Here is a 21,094-nt window from a genome sequence, read left to right as displayed (position 1 = left end):
GCTGGTGCAGTCACTGTGTACATACATTACTGATCCTGAGTTACCTCCTGTATTATACTCCAGAGCTGCACTCACTATTCTGCTGGTGCAGTTACTGTGTACATACATTACATTACTGATCCTCAGTTACATCCTGTATTATACCCCAGAGCTGCGCTCCCTGTGCCCGTTATTGTGTGCTGCTCACCCAGGACTCGTGGTACAGGACGGTCAGCAGGTACATGGCGTATTCCTGATTCTGCTTCCTGACTGGACACCTGGAATGAGGCAGAGCGGTGTCAGTTGTGGACCCCAATATCGTGGTCATTATTCGGGGGGTCCCTGGCGGGTTACGTTCTACCTGTCGGTGCGGATGGTGAGGATATCGTCGCCCGGGTTGTACCGCGGCCCCACGAGTTTTAGCAGCTTCCTCCGGGCGTGCGTGTCCAGGTTCAGACTGGAGAGCTTCACCTGCGGAGAGGGTCCCCGGATTAACACCTGTTGCCCCTTCAGAAAACCCCGCAAAGTGACCCGGACCCCCCCCTCACCTGTAAGGTGACGGCTCGCGCCTTTGGGTTGCGGAGTGACGGTCCAGCGGACAGATACTCAGAGGACTGGAGCTCGATGGGAAAGTGCCGGGTGCAGGATTCATCGGTGGTGAGCGCCGCCGGCCACGGGGTGCAGAACCCTGAGAGGACAAAGTGCGGAGATGAGCGAGGCCCGGACCCTCAGGGCTGCCCCCCCACCCTGCAGTAACATCAGCCAAACACGGCCCCCCAAGGAGACCACAAGGGGGCAGAAAACGCAAAATTCTCGCCCCATACACTGATCACATCAAAGCTGCAGAACTCGGCTGCACCCCACTGGGGCAGATACCGGTGCCCCCTGGTGGTCAGATGCCGATGCCCCTCTGGTGGTCCCGTACCTGTGCCCACCCGTGTCTTCACCCCCAGGTGGCCCCGTGCCTGCTGCTCCCCCCTCTCCCAGGTGGCCCCATGCCTGCTGCTCCCCCCCTCCCAGGTGGCCCCGTGCCTGCTGCTCCCCCCTCTCCCAGGTGGCCCCGTGCCTGCTGCTCCCCCCTCTCCCAGGTGGCCCCGTGCCTGCTGCTCCCCCCCCCTCCCCAGGTGGCCCCGTGCCTGCTGCTCCCCCCCTCTCCCAGGTGGCCCCGTGCCTGCTGCTCCCCCCTCTCCCAGGTGGCCCCGTGCCTGCTGCTCCCCCCCCTCCCCAGGTGGCCCCGTGCCTGCTGCTCCCCCCCCTCCCCAGGTGGCCCCATGCCTGCTGCTCCCCCCCCTCCCCAGGTGGCCCCGTGCCTGCTGCTCCCCCCTCTCCCAGGTGGCCCCGTGCCTGCTGCTCCCCCCCCTCCCAGGTGGCCCCGTGCCTGCTGCTCCCCCCCCTCCCAGGTGGCCCCGTGCCTGCTGCTCCCCCCCCTCCCAGGTGGCCCCGTGCCTGCTGCTCCCCCCCCTCCCAGGTGGCCCCGTGCCTGCTGCCCCCCCCCTCTACCAGGTGGCCCCGTGCCTGCTGCTCCCCCCCCTCCCAGGTGGCCCCGTGCCTGCTGCTCCCCCCCCCTCCCCAGGTGGCCCCGTGCCTGCTGCTCCCCCCCCTCCCAGGTGGCCCCGTGCCTGCTGCCCCCCCCCTCTCCCAGGTGGCCCCATGCCTGCTGCTCCCCCCCCCCTCCCAGGTGGCCCCATGCCTGCTGCTCCCCCTCTCCCAGGAGGCCCCGTGCCTGCTGCTCCCCCCTCTCCCAGGTGGCCCCGTGCCTGCTGCTCCCCCCCCCTCCCAGGTGGCCCCGTGCCTGCTGCTCCCCCCCCTGCCAGGTGGCCCCGTGCCTGCTGCTCCCCCCCCTCCCAGGTGGCCCCGTGCCTGCTGCTCCCCCCCCCTCCCAGGTGGCCCCATGCCTGCTGCTCCCCCCCCTCCTAGGTGGCCCCATGCCTGCTGCTCCCCCCCCCTCCTAGGTGGCCCCGTGCCTGCTGCTCCCCCCCCTCCTAGGTGGCCCCGTGCCTGCTGCTCCCCCCCTCCTCCTAGGTGGCCCCGTGCCTGCTGCTCCCCCCCTCCCCCTAGGTGGCCCCGTGCCTGCTGCTCCCCCCCTCCCAGGTGGCCCCGTGCCTGCTGCTCCCCCCCTCCCAGGTGGCCCCGTGCCTGCTGCCCCCCCCCCTCTACCAGGTGGCCCCGTGCCTGCTGCTCCCCCCCCCCTCCCAGGTGGCCCCATGCCTGCTGCTCCCCCCCCCTCCCAGGTGGCCCCATGCCTGCTGCTCCCCCTCTCCCAGGAGGCCCCGTGCCTGCTGCTCCCCCCTCTCCCAGGTGGCCCCGTGCCTGCTGCTCCCCCCCCCTCCCAGGTGGCCCCGTGCCTGCTGCTCCCCCCCTGCCAGGTGGCCCCGTGCCTGCTGCTCCCCCCCCTCCCAGGTGGCCCCGTGCCTGCTGCTCCCCCCCCTCCCAGGTGGCCCCATGCCTGCTGCTCCCCCCCCTCCTAGGTGGCCCCATGCCTGCTGCTCCCCCCCCCTCCTAGGTGGCCCCGTGCCTGCTGCTCCCCCCCCCTCCTAGGTGGCCCCGTGCCTGCTGCTCCCCCCCCTCCCAGGTGGCCCCGTGCCTGCTGCTCCCCCCCTCCCAGGTGGCCCCATGCCTGCTGCTCCCCCCCCTCCTAGGTGGCCCCGTGCCTGCTGCTCCCCCCCCCTCCTAGGTGGCCCCGTGCCTGCTGCTCCCCCCTCCTCCTAGGTGGCCCCGTGCCTGCTGCTCCCCCCCTCCCAGGTGGCCCCGTGCCTGCTGCTCCCCCCCTCCCAGGTGGCCCTGCGCCTGCGCACAGCTCGCTCTGCTGCGGAGCACAGTTCTGAGCTGCAGCTCTGGATGTGACCGGAGCAGGTTTTCGGGCCGCACCTCTCAGGACAGCGCAGTGCTTCTTGATGGCGGTCGGCGTCAGGTGCAGGAAGTTGGGAATCTAGAAAAAAAAAATTAAAAAAAAATTAAGCATGCTGGGAGTTGTAGTTGAAGCTGCAGGTTCCTGGTTCCTGCAGCTGCATCCCCCCCTCCTCCCACTCTCCAAGTGCATTGTGGGAAGACGATCGTTACCTTCAGCAGCTCCAGGTTCCCGGTCTTATCGGGGGGCGCCGCTTTCTTCTTGGGGTACCCCATGCGGACGGGCAACGGCACCGCGGACGGCCGGAAGGGGGCGGCGGTCGGGTAGACACTGCTCCACTCCTGCTCCGGGAGCATCTTCTCTGTGCGGGGAGGCGGGACCTGCGGGGATGACGGACAGGTGGTTACCTAGCAACAGGACACCACGGATACATCCAGCAGGAGGGGGCGGAGCTCCAGCTGTGATTTCGGGGTCACCGGGTCCGGATCCTCCCGCTCACCTCCTTCCTCTGAGGATTCCTCTGTCCGGGACGTTTCCTGTGACCTGGAAAATAGGAAAAGAACAATCACTCCCAACATCCGCCCTGCACGAGCCACGGACAGCGACACAAGGGGGTCTGCGGGACGGGGGGTGCTGGGAGTTGTGGTTCTGCAGCACTGGGGGATGCTGGGAGTTGTGGTTCTGCAGGGCTGGGGGATGCTGGGAGTTGTAGTTGTGCAGGGCTGGGGGATGCTGGGAGTTGCAGTTCTGCAGCGCTGGGGGATGCTGGGAGTTGCAGTTCTGCAGCACTGGGGGATGCTGGGAGTTGTGGTTCTGCAGGGCTGGGGGATGCTGGGAGTTGTGGTTCTGCAGCGCTGGGGGATGCTGGGAGCTGTAGTTGTGCAGGGCTGGGGGATGCTGGGAGTTGTGGTTCTGCAGCGCTGGGGGATGCTGGGAGTTGTGGTTCTGCAGCACTGGGGGATGCTGGAAGTTGTAGTTGTGCAGCGCTGGGGGATGCTGGGAGCTGTAGTTCTGCAGGGCTGGGGGATGCTGGGAGCTGTAGTTGTGCAGGGCTGGGGGATGCTGGGAGTTGTAGTTGTGCAGCGCTGGGGGATGCTGGGAGCTGTAGTTGTGCAGGGCTAGGGGATGCTGGGAGTTGTAGTTGTGCAGGGCTAGGGGATGCTGGGAGTTGTAGTTCTGCAGCACTGGGGGATGCTGGGAGTTGTAGTTGTGCAGCGCTGGGGGATGCTGGGAGTTGCAGTTCTGCAGGGCTGGGGGATGCTGGGAGTTGTAGTTCTGCAGCGCTGGGGGATGCTGGGAGTTGTGGTTCTGCAGGGCTGGGGGATGCTGGGAGTTGTAGTTCTGCAGGGCTGGGGGATGCTGGGAGTTGTGGTTCTGCAGCACTGGGGGATGCTGGAAGTTGTAGTTGTGCAGCGCTGGGGGATGCTGGGAGCTGTAGTTCTGCAGGGCTGGGGGATGCTGGGAGTTGTGGTTCTGCAGCGCTGGGGGATGCTGGGAGTTGTAGTTGTGCAGCGCTGGGGGATGCTGGGAGTTGTAGTTGTGCAGCGCTGGGGGATGCTGGGAGTTGTAGTTGTGCAGCGCTGGGGGATGCTGGGAGTTGTAGTTGTGCAGGGCTGGGGGATGCTGGGAGTTGTAGTTGTGCAGCGCTGGGGGATGCTGGGAGTTGTAGTTGTGCAGGGCTGGGGGATGCTGGGAGTTGTAGTTGTGCAGCGCTGGGGGATGCTGGGAGTTGTAGTTGTGCAGCGCTGGGGGATGCTGGGAGTTGTAGTTGTGCAGCGCTGGGGGATGCTGGGAGTTGCAGTTCTGCAGGGCTGGGGGATGCTGGGAGTTGTAGTTGTGCAGCGCTGGGGGATGCTGGGAGTTGTAGTTCTGCAGCGCTGGGGGATGCTGGGAGTTGTGGTTCTGCAGGGCTGGGGGATGCTGGGAGTTGCAGTTCTGCAGGGCTGGGGGATGCTGGGAGTTGCAGTTCTGCAGGGCTGGGGGATGCTGGGAGTTGTAGTTGTGCAGCGCTGGGGGATGCTGGAAGTTGCAGTTCTGCAGGGCTGGGGGATGCTGGGAGTTGTAGTTGTGCAGCGCTGGGGGATGCTGGGAGTTGTAGTTCTGCAGCGCTGGGGGATGCTGGGAGTTGCAGTTCTGCAGGGCTGGGGGATGCTGGGAGTTGCAGTTCTGCAGGGCTGGGGGATGCTGGGAGTTGTGGTTCTGCAGGGCTGGGGGATGCTGGGAGTTGTGGTTCTGCAGGGCTGGGGGATGCTGGGAGTTGCAGTTCTGCAGGGCTGGGGGATGCTGGGAGTTGCAGTTCTGCAGGGCTGGGGGATGCTGGGAGTTGTGGTTCTGCAGCGCTGGGGGATGCTGGGAGTTGTGGTTCTGCAGAGCTGGGGGATGCTGGGAGTTGTAGTTCTGCAGCGCTGGGGGCTGCTGGGAGTTGTAGTTCTGCAGCGCTGGGGGATGCTGGGAGTTGTGGTTCTGCAGCGCTGGGGGATGCTGGGAGTTGTGGTTCTGCAGCGCTGGGGGATGCTGGGAGTTGTGGTTCTGCAGCGCTGGGAGTTGTGGTTCTGCAGCGCTGGGGGATGCTGGGAGTTGTAGTTGTGCAGCGCTGGGGGATGCTGGGAGTTGTGGTTCTGCAGCACTGGGGGATGCTGGGAGTTGTGGTTCTGCAGCGCTAGGAGTTGTGGTTCTGCAGCGCTGGGGGATGCTGGGAGTTGTAGTTGTGCAGCGCTGGGGGATGCTGGGAGTTGTGGTTCTGCAGCACTGGGGGATGCTGGGAGTTGTGGTTCTGCAGCGCTGGAGTTGTGGTTCTGCAGCGCTGGGGGATGCTGGGAGTTGTAGTTGTGCAGCGCTGGGGGATGCTGGGAGTTGTGGTTCTGCAGCGCTGGGGGATGCTGGGAGTTGTGGTTCTGCAGCGCTGGGAGTTGTGGATCTGCAGCGCTGGGGGATGCTGGGAGTTGTAGTTGTGCAGGGCTGGGGGATGCTGGGAGTTGTGGTTCTGCAGCGCTGGGGGATGCTGGGAGCTGTAGTTCTGCAGGGCTGGGGGATGCTGGGAGTTGCAGTTGTGCAGGGCTGGGGGATGCTGGGAGTTGTGGTTCTGCAGCGCTGGGGGATGCTGGGAGTTGTGGTTCTGCAGCACTGGGGGATGCTGGGAGTTGTAGTTCTGCAGCGCTGGGGGATGCTGGGAGTTGTGGTTCTGCAGCGCTGGGGGATGCTGGGAGTTGTGGTTCTGCAGCGCTGGGGGATGCTGGGAGTTGTAGTTGTGCAGCGCTGGGGGATGCTGGGAGTTGTGGTTCTGCAGCACTGGGGGATGCTGGGAGTTGTGGTTCTGCAGCGCTGGGAGTTGTGGTTCTGCAGCGCTGGGGGATGCTGGGAGTTGTAGTTGTGCAGCGCTGGGGGATGCTGGGAGTTGTGGTTCTGCAGCACTGGGGGATGCTGGGAGTTGTGGTTCTGCAGCGCTGGGAGTTGTGGATCTGCAGCGCTGGGGGATGCTGGGAGTTGTAGTTGTGCAGGGCTGGGGGATGCTGGGAGTTGTGGTTCTGCAGCGCTGGGGGATGCTGGGAGCTGTAGTTCTGCAGGGCTGGGGGATGCTGGGAGTTGCAGTTGTGCAGGGCTGGGGGATGCTGGGAGTTGTGGTTCTGCAGCGCTGGGGGATGCTGGGAGTTGTGGTTCTGCAGCACTGGGGGATGCTGGGAGTTGTAGTTCTGCAGCGCTGGGGGATGCTGGGAGTTGTGGTTCTGCAGCACTGGGGGATGCTGGGAGTTGTAGTTCTGCAGCGCTGGGGGATGCTGGGAGTTGTGGTTCTGCAGCGCTGGGGGATGCTGGGAGTTGTGGTTCTGCAGCGCTGGGGGATGCTGGGAGTTGCAGTTGTGCAGCGCTGGGGGATGCTGGGAGTTGTAGTTGTGCAGCGCTGGGGGATGCTGGGAGTTGTAGTTCTGCAGCACTGGGGGATGCTGGGAGTTGTGGTTCTGCAGCACTGGGGGATGCTGGGAGTTGTGGTTCTGCAGCACTGGGGGATGCTGGGAGTTGTAGTTCTCTCATGCTGGGAGTGTCCTGTGGTCGGCGGATGGTGTCAGGACTTGCTGGGCGCAGTAGTTCCCCCACCACGGTCCCGGGACGTCTCGTTCTCACCTGACACCGCGGGTAGCGCACTGCAGCCCCGGACCAGCACCGAGGAGACCGCGGAGCCGCTGAGGGTCAGACCGGACCGGAGCAGCATGGACGCCGCCATCGCCAGAGCCTGCGGACGGCGAGAAGAGAGGGACAAACTGAGTCAGAAAGCGAAGCACTGAAAGGGCGGGGCTCCAGGAAGACTGATGACGTCACTGCCATCTGCGCGTCATATCATGAAAACATCCACAGACAGTGCCCCCATAATAACAGCGATATCCACAGTGCCCCCATAATAACAGCGATATCCACAGTGCCCCCATAATAACAGTGATATCCACAGTGCCCCCATAATAACAGCGATATCCACAGTGCCCCCATAATAACAGCGATATCCACAGTACCCCCATAATAACAGCGATATCCACAGTGCCCCCATAATAACAGCGATATCCACAGTGCCCCCATAATAACAGCGATATCCACAGTGCCCCCATAATAACAGAGATATCCACAGTGCCCCCATAATAACAGCGATATCCACAGTGCCCCCATAATAACAGCGACATCCACAGTGCCCCCATAATAACAGTGACATCCACAGTGCCCCCATAATAACAAACATCCACTGTGCCCCATAATAACAGTGATATCCACAGTGCCCCCATAATAACAAACATCCACTGTGCCCCATAATAACAGCGACATCCACAGTGCCCCCATAATAACAGTGACATCCACAGTGCCCCCATAATAACAAACATCCACTGTGCCCCATAATAACAGCGATATCCACAGTGCCCCCATAATAACAGAGATATCCACAGTGCCCCCATAATAACAGAGATATCCACAGTGCCCCCATAATAACAGAGATATCCACAGTGCCCCCATAATAACAGCGATATCCACAGTGCCCCATAATAACAGTGATATCCACAGTGCCCCCATAATAACAGAGATATCCACAGTGCCCCCATAATAACAGCGATATCCACAGTACCCCCATAATAACAGTGACATCCACAGTGCCCCCATAATAACAGCAATATCCACAGTGCCCCCATAATAACAGCGACATCCACAGTGCCCCATAATAACAAACATCCACTGTGCCCCATAATAACAGTGATATCCACAGTGCCCCCATAATAACAGTGACATCCACAGTGCCCCCATAATAACAGCGATATCCACAGTGCCCCATAATAACAGCGATATCCACAGTGCCCCCATAATAACAGTGATATCCACAGTGCCCCCATAATAACAGCGATATCCACAGTGCCCCCATAATAACAGCGATATCCACAGTGCCCCCATAATAACAGCGATATCCACAGTGCCCCCATAATAACAAACATCCACTGTGCCCCATAATAACAGTGATATCCACAGTGCCCCCATAATAACAAACATCCACTGTGCCCCATAATAACAGCGACATCCACAGTGCCCCCATAATAACAGTGACATCCACAGTGCCCCCATAATAACAGTGATATCCACAGTGCCCCCATAATAACAGCGATATCCACAGTGCCCCCATAATAACAGTGATATCCACAGTGCCCCCATAATAACAGCGATATCCACAGTGCCCCCATAATAACAAACATCCACTGTGCCCCATAATAACAGTGATATCCACAGTGCCCCCATAATAACAAACATCCACTGTGCCCCATAATAACAGCGACATCCACAGTGCCCCCATAATAACAGTGACATCCACAGTGCCCCCATAATAACAGTGATATCCACAGTGCCCCCATAATAACAGCGATATCCACAGTGCCCCCATAATAACAGTGATATCCACAGTGCCCCCATAATAACAGCGATATCCACAGTGCCCCCATAATAACAGCGATATCCACAGTGCCCCCATAATAACAGCGATATCCACAGTGCCCCCATAATAACAGTGATATCCACAGTGCCCCCATAATAACAGCGATATCCACAGTGCACCCATAATAACAGCGATATCCACAGTGCCCCCATAATAACAGTGACATCCACAGTGCCCCCATAATAACAGCGATATCCACAGTGCCCCCATAATAACAGTGATATCCACAGTGCCCCCATAATAACAGCGATATCCACAGTGCACCCATAATAACAGCGATATCCACAGTGCCCCCATAATAACAGCGATATCCACAGTGCCCCCATAATAACAGCGATATCCACAGTGCCCCCATAATAACAGCGATATCCACAGTGCCCCCATAATAACAGCGATATCCACAGTGCCCCCATAATAACAGCGATATCCACAATGCCCCCATAATAACAGCGATATCCACAGTGCCCCCATAATAACAGCGATATCCACAGTGCCCCCATAATAACAGCAATATCCACAGTGCCCCCATAATAACAGCGATATCCACAGTGCCCCCATAATAACAGCGATATCCACAGTGCCCCCATAATAACAGCAATATCCACAGTGCCCCCATAATAACAGCGATATCCACAGTGCCCCCATAATAACAGCGATATCCACAGTGTCCCCATAATAACAGCGATATCCACAGTGCCCCCATAATAACAGCGATATCCACAGTGCCCCCATAATAACAGTGATATCCACAGTGCCCCCATAATAACAGCAATATCCACAGTGCCCCCATAATAACAGCGATATCCACAGTGCCCCCATAATAACAGCAATATCCACAGTGCCCCCATAATAACAGCGACATCCACAGTGCCCCCATAATAACAGCGATATCCACAGTGACCCTATAATAACAGCGATATCCACAGTGCCCCCATAATAACAGCGATATCCACAGTGACCCTATAATAACAGCGATATCCACAGTGCCCCCATAATAACAGCGATATCCACAGTGCCCCCATAATAACAGCAATATCCACAGTGCCCCCATAATAACAGCGATATCCACAGTGACCCTATAATAACAGCGATATCCACAGTGCCCCCATAATAACAGCGATATCCACAGTGACCCTATAATAACAGCGATATCCACAGTGCCCCCATAATAACAGTGATATCCACAGTGCCCCCATAATAACAGCAATATCCACAGTGCCCCCATAATAACAGCAATATCCACAGTGCCCCCATAATAACAGCGATATCCACAGTGCCCCCATAATAACAGCAATATCCACAGTGCCCCCATAATAACAGCGATATCCACAGTGACCCTATAATAACAGCGATATCCACAGTGCCCCCATAATAACACTGATATCCACAGTGCCCCCATAACAACAAACATCCACAGTGCCCCCATAATAACAGCGATATCCCCAGTGCCCCCATAATAACAGTGATATCCACAGTGCCCCCATAATAACAGCGATATCCACAGTGCCTCCATAATAACAGTGATATCCACAGTGCCCCCATAATAACAGTGATATCCCCAGTGCCCCCATAATAACAGTGATATCCACAGTGCCCCCATAATAACAGCGATATCCACAGTGCCCCCATAATAACAGTGATATCCACAGTGCCCCCATAATAACAGCGATATCCACAGTGCCCCCATAATAACAGCGATATCCACAGTGCCCCCATAATAACAGCGATATCCACAGTGCCCCCATAATAACAGTGATATCCACAGTGCCCCCATAATAACAGAGATATCCACAGTGCCCCCATAATAACAGCGATATCCACAGTGCCCCCATAATAACAGCGATATCCACAGTACCCCCCATAATAACAGTGATATCCACAGTGCCCCCATAATAACAGCGATATCCACAGTGCCCCCATAATAACAGAGATATCCACAGTGCCCCCATAATAACAGTGATATCCACAGTGCCCCCATAATAACAGCGATATCCACAGTGCCCCCATAATAACAGCGATATCCACAGTGCCCCCATAATAACAGCGATATCCACAGTGCCCCCATAATAACAGAGATATCCACAGTGCCCCCATAATAACAGCGATATCCACAGTGCCCCCATAATAACAGTGATATCCACAGTGCCCCCATAATAACAGCGATATCCACAGTACCCCCCATAATAACAGCGATATCCACAGTGCCCCCATAATAACAGCGATATCCACAGTGCCCCCATAATAACAGAGATATCCACAGTGCCCCCATAATAACAGCGACATCCACAGTGCCCCCATAATAACAGCGATATCCACAGTGCCCCCATAATAACAGTGATATCCACAGTGCCCCCATAATAACAGAGATATCCACAGTGCCCCCATAATAACAGAGATATCCACAGTGCCCCCATAATAACAGTGATATCCACAGTGCCCCCATAATAACAGCGATATCCACAGTACCCCCCATAATAACAGTGATATCCACAGTGCCCCCATAATAACAGCGATATCCACAGTGCCCCCATAATAACAGAGATATCCACAGTGCCCCCATAATAACAGCGATATCCACAGTGCCCCCATAATAACAGCGATATCCACAGTGCCCCCATAATAACAGAGATATCCACAGTGCCCCCATAATAACAGCGATATCCACAGTGCCCCCATAATAACAGCGATATCCACAGTGCCCCCATAATAACAGAGATATCCACAGTGCCCCCATAATAACAGTGATATCCACAGTGCCCCCATAATAACAGTGATATCCACAGTACCCCCCATAATAACAGTGATATCCACAGTTCCCCATAATAACAGTGATATCCACAGTGCCCCCATAATAACAGCGATATCCACAGTGCCCCCATAATAACAGCGATATCCACAGTGCCCCCATAATAACAGCGATATCCACAGTGCCCCCATAATAACAGCGATATCCACAGTGCCCCCATAATAACAGCGATATCCACAGTGCCCCATAATAACAGGGATATCCACAGTGCCCCCATAATAACAGCGATATCCACAGTGCCCCCATAATAACAGCGATATCCACAGTGCCCCCATAATAACAGAGATATCCACAGTGCCCCCATAATAACACTGATATCCACAGTGCCCCCATAATAACAGCGATATCCACAGTGCCCCCATAATAACAGCGATATCCACAGTGCCCCCATAACAGTGATATCCACAGTGCCCCCATAATAACAGTGACATCCACAGTGCCCCCATAATAACAGTGATATCCACAGTGCCCCCATAATAACACTGATATCCACAGTGCCCCCATAATAACACTGATATCCACAGTGCCCCCATAATCACAGTGATATCCACAGTGCCCCCATAATAACAGCGATATCCACAGTGCCCCCATAATAACAGCGATATCCACAGTGCCCCCATAATAACAGTGATATCCACAGTGCCACCATAATAACAGCGACATCCACAGTGCCCCCATAATAACAGCGATATCCACAGTGCCCCCATAATAACAGCGATATCCACAGTGCCCCCATAATAACAGTGATATCCACAGTGCCCCCATAATAACAGTGATATCCACAGTGCCCCCATAATAACAGTGACATCCACAGTGCCCCCATAATAACAGTGACATCCACAGTGCCCCATAATAACAGCGATATCCACAGTGCCCCATAATAACAGCGATATCCACAGTGCCCCCATAATAACAGCGACATCCACAGTGCCCCCATAATAACAGTGATATCCACAGTGCCCCCATAATAACAGCGATATCCACAGTGCCCCCATAAAAACAGCGACATCCACAGTGCCCCCATAATAACAGCGATATCCACAGTGCCCCCATAATAACAGCGATATCCACAGTGCCCCCATAATAACAGCGACATCCACAGTGCCCCCATAATAACAGTGATATCCACAGTGCCCCCATAATAACAGCGATATCCACAGTGCCCCCATAAAAACAGCGACATCCACAGTGCCCCCATAATAACAGCGATATCCACAGTGCCCCCATAATAACAGCGATATCCACAGTGCCCCCATAATAACAGCGATATCCACAGTGCCCCATAATGCCGGGATATTCTCGTTTGTGGTCTCATTGTGCCGCCCTTTTCCCGTCACTGATTGGTCTCGGATATTCCGGCGCCGCTGATACTTTTCTATCTGTTTCTTCCATCAGGAAAAATAAGAGGCTCAACCCGCAATCCTCACTGCGGCCAGGAGGGGGCGACCCCGAGACTACTGCTGAGACCAGAGGATGAGATACACAGGGGACGATGAGATACACAGGGAGGAATGAGATACAAAGGAGAGGATGAGATACACAGGGAGGAATGAGATACACAGGGGAGGATGAGATACACAGGGGACGATGAGATACACAGGAGAGGATGAGATACACGGGAGAGGATGAGATACACAGGGGAGGATGAGATACACAGGAGAGGATGAGATACACGGGAGAGGATGAGATACACGGGAGAGGATGAGATACACAGGGAGGATGAGATACACAGGGGAGGATGAGATACACAGGGGAGGATGACATACACAGGGGAGGATGAGATACAAAGGAGAGGATGAGATACACGGGAGAGGATGAGATACACAGGGGAGGATGAGATACACAGGAGAGGATGAGATACACGGGAGAGGATGAGATACACAGGGGAGGATGAGATACACAGGGGAGGATGAGATGCAAAGGAGAGGATGAGATACACAGGGAGGAATGAGATACACAGGGGAGGATGAGATACACAGGGGAGGAAGAAATACACAGGGGACGATGAGATACACAGGAGAGGATGAGATACACAGGGGAGGATGAGATACACAGTGGAGGATGAGATACACAGGAGACAATGAGATACACAGGGGAGGATGAGATACACAGGGGAGGATGAGATACACAGTGGAGGATGAGATACACAGGAGACAATGAGATACACAGGGGAGGATGAGATACACAGGGGAGGATGAGATACACAGGGGACGATGAGATACACAGAAGAGGAAGAGATACACAGGGGACGATGAGATACACAGGGGAGGATGAGATACACAGGGGAGGATGAGATACACAGGGGACGATGAGATACACAGGGGAGGATGAGATACACAGGAGAGGATGAGATACACAGGGGACAATGCGATACACAGGGGAGCATGAGATACACAGGGGAGGATGAGATACACAGGGGAGGATGAGATACACAGGGGACGATGAGATACACAGGGGAGGATGAGATACACAGGGGACGATGAGATACACAGGGGAGGATGAGATACACAGGGGAGGATGAGATACACGGGAGAGGATGAGATACACAGGGGAGGATGAGATACACAGGGGAGGATGAGATACATGGGAGAGGAAGCGATACACAGGAGAGGATGAGATACACAGGGGAGGATGAGATACACAGGGGAGGATGAAATACACAGGAGAGGATGAGATACACAAGGGAGGATGAGATACACAGGAGAGGATGAGATACACAGGGGACGATGAGATACACAGGGGAGGATGAGATACACAGAGGAGGATAAGATACACAGGTGACGGTGAGATACACAGGGGAGGATGAGATACACAGGGGAGGATGAGATACACAGGAGAGGATGAGATACACAGGGGAGGATGAGATACACAGGGGAGGGTGAGATACACGGGAGGATGAGATACACAGGGGACGATGAAATACACAGGGGAGAATGAGATACACAGGAAAGGATGAGATAAACAGGGGAGGATGAGATACACAGGGGAGGATGAGATACACAGGGGAGGATGAGATACACAGGAGAGGATGAGATACACAGGGGAGGATGAGATACACAGGGGAGGAAGAAATACACCGGGGAGGATGAGATACACAGGAGAGCATGAGATACACAGGGGACGATGAGATACACAGGAGAGGATAAGATACATAGGAGAGGATGAGATACACAGGGGAGGATGAGATACACAGGGGAGGATGAGATACACGGGAGAGGATGAGATACACAGGAGAGGATGAGATACACAGGGTAGGATGAGATACACAGGGGAGGATGAGATACACAGGGGAGGATGAGATACACAGGGGACGATGAGATACACAGGAGAGGATGAGATACACAGGGGCGGATGAGATACACAGGGGAGGATGAGATACACGGGAGAGGATGAGATACACCAGAGAGGATGAGATACACAGGGGAGGATGAGATACACAGGGGAGGATGAGATACACGGGAGAGGATGAGATACACAGGGGAGGATGAGATACACAGGAGAGGATGAGATACACAGGGGAGGATGAGATACACAGGGGAGGATGAGATACACAGGAGAGGATGAGATACACAGGGGAGGAAGAAATACACCGGGGAGGATGAGATACACAGGAGAGCATGAGATACACAGGGGACGATGAGATACACAGGAGAGGATAAGATACATAGGAGAGGATGAGATACACAGGGGAGGATGAGATACAAAGGGGAGGATGAGATACACGGGAGAGGATGAGATACACAGGGTAGGATGAGATACACAGGGGAGGATGAGATACACAGGGGAGGATGAGATACACAGGGGACGATGAGATACACAGGAGAGGATGAGATACACAGGAGAGGATGAGACACACAGGGGCGGATGAGATACACAGGGGAGGATGAGATACACGGGAGAGGATGAGATACACCAGAGAGGATGAGATACACAGGGGAGGATGAGATACACAGGGGAGGATGAGATACACGGGAGAGGATGAGATACACAGGGGAGGATGAGATACACAGGAGAGGATGAGATACACAGGGGAGGATGAGATACACAGGAGAGGATGAGATACACAGGAGAGGATGAGATACACAGGGGAGGATGAGATACACAGGAGAGGATGAGATACACAGAGGAGGATGAGATACACAGGAGAGGATGAGATACACAGGAGAGGATGAGATATACAAGGGAGGATGAGACACACGGGAGAGGATGAGATACACAGGGGACGATGAGATACACAGGGGAGGATGAGATACACAGGGGAGGATGAGATACACAGGGGACGATGAGATACACAGGGGAGGATGAGATACACAGGGGGACGATGAGATGATGAGATACACTGGGGAGGATGGGATACACAGGGGAGGATGAGAAACACAGGAGAGGATGAGATACACAGGAGAGGATGAGATACACAGGGGAGGATGAGATACACAGGAGAGGATGAGATACACGGTAGGATGAGATACACAGGGAAGGATGAGATACACAGGAGAGGATGAGATACACAGTGGAGGATGAGATACTCAGGGGACGATGAGATACACAGGGGACGATGAGATACACAGGGGAGGATGAGATACACAGGGGAGGATGAGATACACAGGGGAAGATGAGATACACAGGGGAAGATGAGATACACAGGGGAGGATGAGATACACAGGGGACGATGAGATACACAGGAGAGGATGAGATACACAGGAGAGGATGAGATACACAGGGGAGGATGAGAAACACAGGGGAGGATGAGATACACAGGAGAGGATGAGAAACACAGGGGAGGATGAGATACACAGGAGAGGATGAGATACACAGGGGAAGATGAGATACACAGGGGAGGATGAGATACACAGGGGACGATGAGATACACAGGAGAGGATGAGATACACAGGAGAGGATGAGATACACAGGGGAGGAAGAAATACACAGGGGACGATGAGATACACAGGGGAGGATGAGATACACAGGAGAGCATGAGATACACAGGGGATGATGAGATACACAGGGGAGGATGAGATACACAGGGGATGATGAGATACACAGGGGAGGATGAGATACACGGGAGAGGATGAGATACACAGGGGAGCATGAGCTACACAGGGGAGGATGAGATACACAGGGGACGATGAGATACACAGGAGAGGGTGAGATACACAAGGGACGATGAGATACACAGGGGAGGATGAGATACACAGGAGAGGATGAGATACAGAGGGGACGATGAGATACACAGGGGATGATGAGATACACAGGGGAGGATGAGATACACGGGAGAGGATGAGATACACAGGGGAGCATGAGATACACAGGGGAGGATGACATACACAGGAGAGAATGAGATACACAGGAGAGGATGAGATACACAGGAAACAATTAGATACACAGGAGAGGATGAGATACACAGGAGAGGATGAGATACACAGGGGACGATGAGATACACAGGGGATGATGAGATACACAGGAAACGATGAGATACACAGGGGACGATGAGATACACAGGGGAGGATGAGATACACAGGGGACGATGAGATACACAGGAGAGGATGAGATACACAGGGGAGGATGAGATACAAAGGAGAGGATGAGATACACAGGGGACGATGAGATACACAGGGGAGGATGAGATACACAGGAGAGGATGAGATACACAGGGGATGATGAGATACACAGGAAACGATGAGATACACAGGGGACGATGAGATACACAGGGGAGGATGAGATACACAGGGGAGGATGAGATACACAGGGGACGATGAAAAACACAGGGGAGGATGAGATACACGGGGGACGATGAGATACACAGGGGAGGATGAGATACACTGGGGAGGATGGGATACATAGGGGAGGATGAGATACACAGGGGAGGATGAGATACACAGGAGAGGATGAGATACACAGGAGAGGATGAGATACACAGGGGACGATGAGATACACAGGGGACGATGAGATACACAGGAGAGGATGAGATACACAGGGTAGGATGAGATACACAGGTGAGGATGAGATACAAAGGAGAGGATGAGATACACAGGGGAGGATGAGATACACAGGGGAGGATGAGATACACGGGAGAGGATGAGATACACAGGGGAGGATGAGATACACAGGGGAGGATGAGATACACGGGAGAGGAAGCGATACACAGGAGAGGATGAGATACACAGGGGAGGATGAGATACACAGGAGAGGATGAGATACACAGGGGAGGATGATATACACAGGAGAGGATGAAATACACAGGAGAGGATGAGATACACAAGGGAGGATGAGATACACAGGAGAGGATGAGATACACAGGGGAGGATGAGATACACAGGGGACGATGAGATACACAGGGGATGATGAGATACACAGGAAACGATGAGATACACAGGGGAGGATGAGATACACAGGGGAGGATGAGATACATAGGGGACGATGAGATACACAGGAGAGGATGAGATACACAGGGGAGGATGAGATACAAAGGAGAGGATGAGATACACAGGGGACGATGAGATACACAGGAGAGGATGAGATACACAGGGGACGATGAGATACACAGGAGAGGATGAGATACACAGGAGAGGATGAGATACACAGGGGATGATGAGATACACAGGAAACGATGAGATACACAGGGGACGATGAGATACACAGGGGAGGATGAGATAAACAGGGGACGATGAGATACACAGGAGAGGATGAGATACACAGGGGAGGATGAGATACACAGGAGAGGATGAGATACACAGGGGAGGATGAGATACACAGGAGAGGATGAGATACACAGGGTAGGATGAGATACACAGGGGAGGATGAGATACACAGGAGAGGATGAGATACACAGGGGACGATGAGATACACAGGGGAGGATGAGATACACAGGGGAGGATGAGACACACAGGGGAGGATGAGATACACAGGGGACGATGAGATACACAGGGGAGGATGAGATACACAGGGGAGGATGAGATACACAAGGGGGGATGAGATACACAGGAGAGGGTGAGATACACAGGGGAGGATGAGATACACAGGGGACGATGAGATACACAGGGGAGGATGAGATACACAGGAGATGATGAGATACATAGGGGAAGATGAGATACACAGGGGACGATGAGATTCACAGGAGAGGATGAGATACACAGGAGAGGATGAGATACACAGGGGAGGAAGAAATACACAGGGGATGATGAGATACACAGTGGAGGATGAGATACACAGGAGAGCATGAGATACACAGGGGATGATGAGATACACAGGAGAGGATGAGATACATAGGGGAGGATGAGATACACAGGGGATGATGAGATACACAGGGGAGGATGAGATACATGGGAGAGGATGAGATACACAGGGGAGGATGAGATACACAGGGGAGGATGAGATACAAAGGAGAGGATGAGATACACAGGGAGGAATGAGATACACAGGGGAGGATGAGATACACAGGGGAGGAAGAAATACACAGGGGACGATGAGATACACAGGAGAGGATGAGATACACAGGGGAGGATGAGATACACAGTGGAGGATGAGATACACAGGAGACAATGAGATACACAGGGGAGGATGAGATACACAGGGGAGGATGAGATACACAGTGGAGGATGAGATACACAGGAGACAATGAGATACACAGGGGAGGATGAGATACACAGGGGAGGATGAGATACACAGGGGACGATGAGATACACAGAAGAGGAAGAGATACACAGGGGACGATGAGATACACAGGGGAGGATGAGATACACAGGGGAGGATGAGATACACAGGGGACGATGAGATACACAGGGGAGGATGAGATACACAGGAGAGGATGAGATACACAGGGGACAATGCGATACACAGGGGAGCATGAGATACACAGGGGAGGATGAGATACACAGGGGAGGATGAGATACACAGGGGACGATGAGATACACAGGGGAGGATGAGATACACAGGGGACGATGAGATACACAGGGGAGGATGAGATACACAGGGGAGGATGAGATACACGGGAGAGGATGAGATACACAGGGGAGGATGAGATACACAGGGGAGGATGAGATACATGGGAGAGGAAGCGATACACAGGAGAGGATGAGATACACAGGGGAGGATGAGATACACAGGGGAGGATGAAATACACAGGAGAGGATGAGATACACAAGGGAGGATGAGATACACAGGAGAGGATGAGATACACAGGGGACGATGAGATACACAGGGGAGGATGAGATACACAGAGGAGGATAAGATACACAGGTGACGGTGAGATACACAGGGGAGGATGAGATACACAGGGGAGGATGAGATACACAGGAGAGGATGAGATACACAGGGGAGGATGAGATACACAGGGGAGGGTGAGATACACGGGAGGATGAGATACACAGGGGACGATGAAATACACAGGGGAGGATGAGATACACAGGAAAGGATGAGATAAACAGGGGAGGATGAGATACACAGGGGAGGATGAGATACACAGGGGAGGATGAGATACACAGGAGAGGATGAGATACACAGGGGAGGATGAGATACACAGGGGAGGAAGAAATACACCGGGGAGGATGAGATACACAGGAGAGCATGAGATACACAGGGGACGATGAGATACACAGGAGAGGATAAGATACATAGGAGAGGATGAGATACACAGGGGAGGATGAGATACACAGGGGAGGATGAGATACACGGGAGAGGATGAGATACACAGGAGAGGATGAGATACACAGGGTAGGATGAGATACACAGGGGAGGATGAGATACACAGGGGAGGATGAGATACACAGGGGACGATGAGATACACAGGAGAGGATGAGATACACAGGGGCGGATGAGATACACAGGGGAGGATGAGATACACGGGAGAGGATGAGATACACCAGAGAGGATGAGATACACAGGGGAGGATGAGATACACAGGGGAGGATGAGATACACGGGAGAGGATGAGATACACAGGGGAGGATGAGATACACAGGAGAGGATGAGATACACAGGGGAGGATGAGATACACAGGGGAGGATGAGATACACAGGAGAGGATGAGATACACAGGGGAGGAAGAAATACACCGGGGAGGATGAGATACACAGGAGAGCATGAGATACACAGGGGACGATGAGATACACAGGAGAGGATAAGATACATAGGAGAGGATGAGATACACAGGGGAGGATGAGATACAAAGGGGAGGATGAGATACACGGGAGAGGATGAGATACACAGGGTAGGATGAGATACACAGGGGAGGATGAGATACACAGGGGAGGATGAGATACACAGGGGACGATGAGATACACAGGAGAGGATGAGATACACAGGAGAGGATGAGACACACAGGGGCGGATGAGATACACAGGGGAGGATGAGATACACGGGAGAGGATGAGATACACCAGAGAGGATGAGATACACAGGGGAGGATGAGATACACAGGGGAGGATGAGATACACGGGAGAGGATGAGATACACAGGGGAGGATGAGATACACAGGAGAGGATGAGATACACAGGGGAGGATGAGATACACAGGAGAG

At 54.5% G+C, this 21,094-nt stretch overlaps 1 protein-coding gene across 1 annotated transcript in view; it reads right to left on the bottom strand.

The window, feature by feature from the left end:
- Window positions 1-21,094, bottom strand: part of MRPS35 (mitochondrial ribosomal protein S35) — an 83,685-nt gene that overhangs the window by 1,184 nt on the left and 61,407 nt on the right. The window contains exons 2-8 of the mRNA XM_075343659.1: window positions 6,944-7,052; window positions 3,327-3,370; window positions 3,040-3,207; window positions 2,848-2,908; window positions 528-667; window positions 341-450; window positions 188-257 (exon numbers count right to left, since the gene is read on the bottom strand). Coding sequence (XP_075199774.1) covers window positions 188-257; window positions 341-450; window positions 528-667; window positions 2,848-2,908; window positions 3,040-3,207; window positions 3,327-3,370; window positions 6,944-7,052 — 702 coding nt within the window. The remainder of the gene's footprint in view (window positions 1-187; window positions 258-340; window positions 451-527; window positions 668-2,847; window positions 2,909-3,039; window positions 3,208-3,326; window positions 3,371-6,943; window positions 7,053-21,094) is intronic.

This window comes from Anomaloglossus baeobatrachus, chromosome 4, assembly GCF_048569485.1.
Source record: "Anomaloglossus baeobatrachus isolate aAnoBae1 chromosome 4, aAnoBae1.hap1, whole genome shotgun sequence".
Taxonomy (NCBI): Eukaryota; Metazoa; Chordata; class Amphibia; order Anura; family Aromobatidae; genus Anomaloglossus; species Anomaloglossus baeobatrachus.
This window is presented reverse-complemented; position numbering and strand designations above follow the sequence as displayed.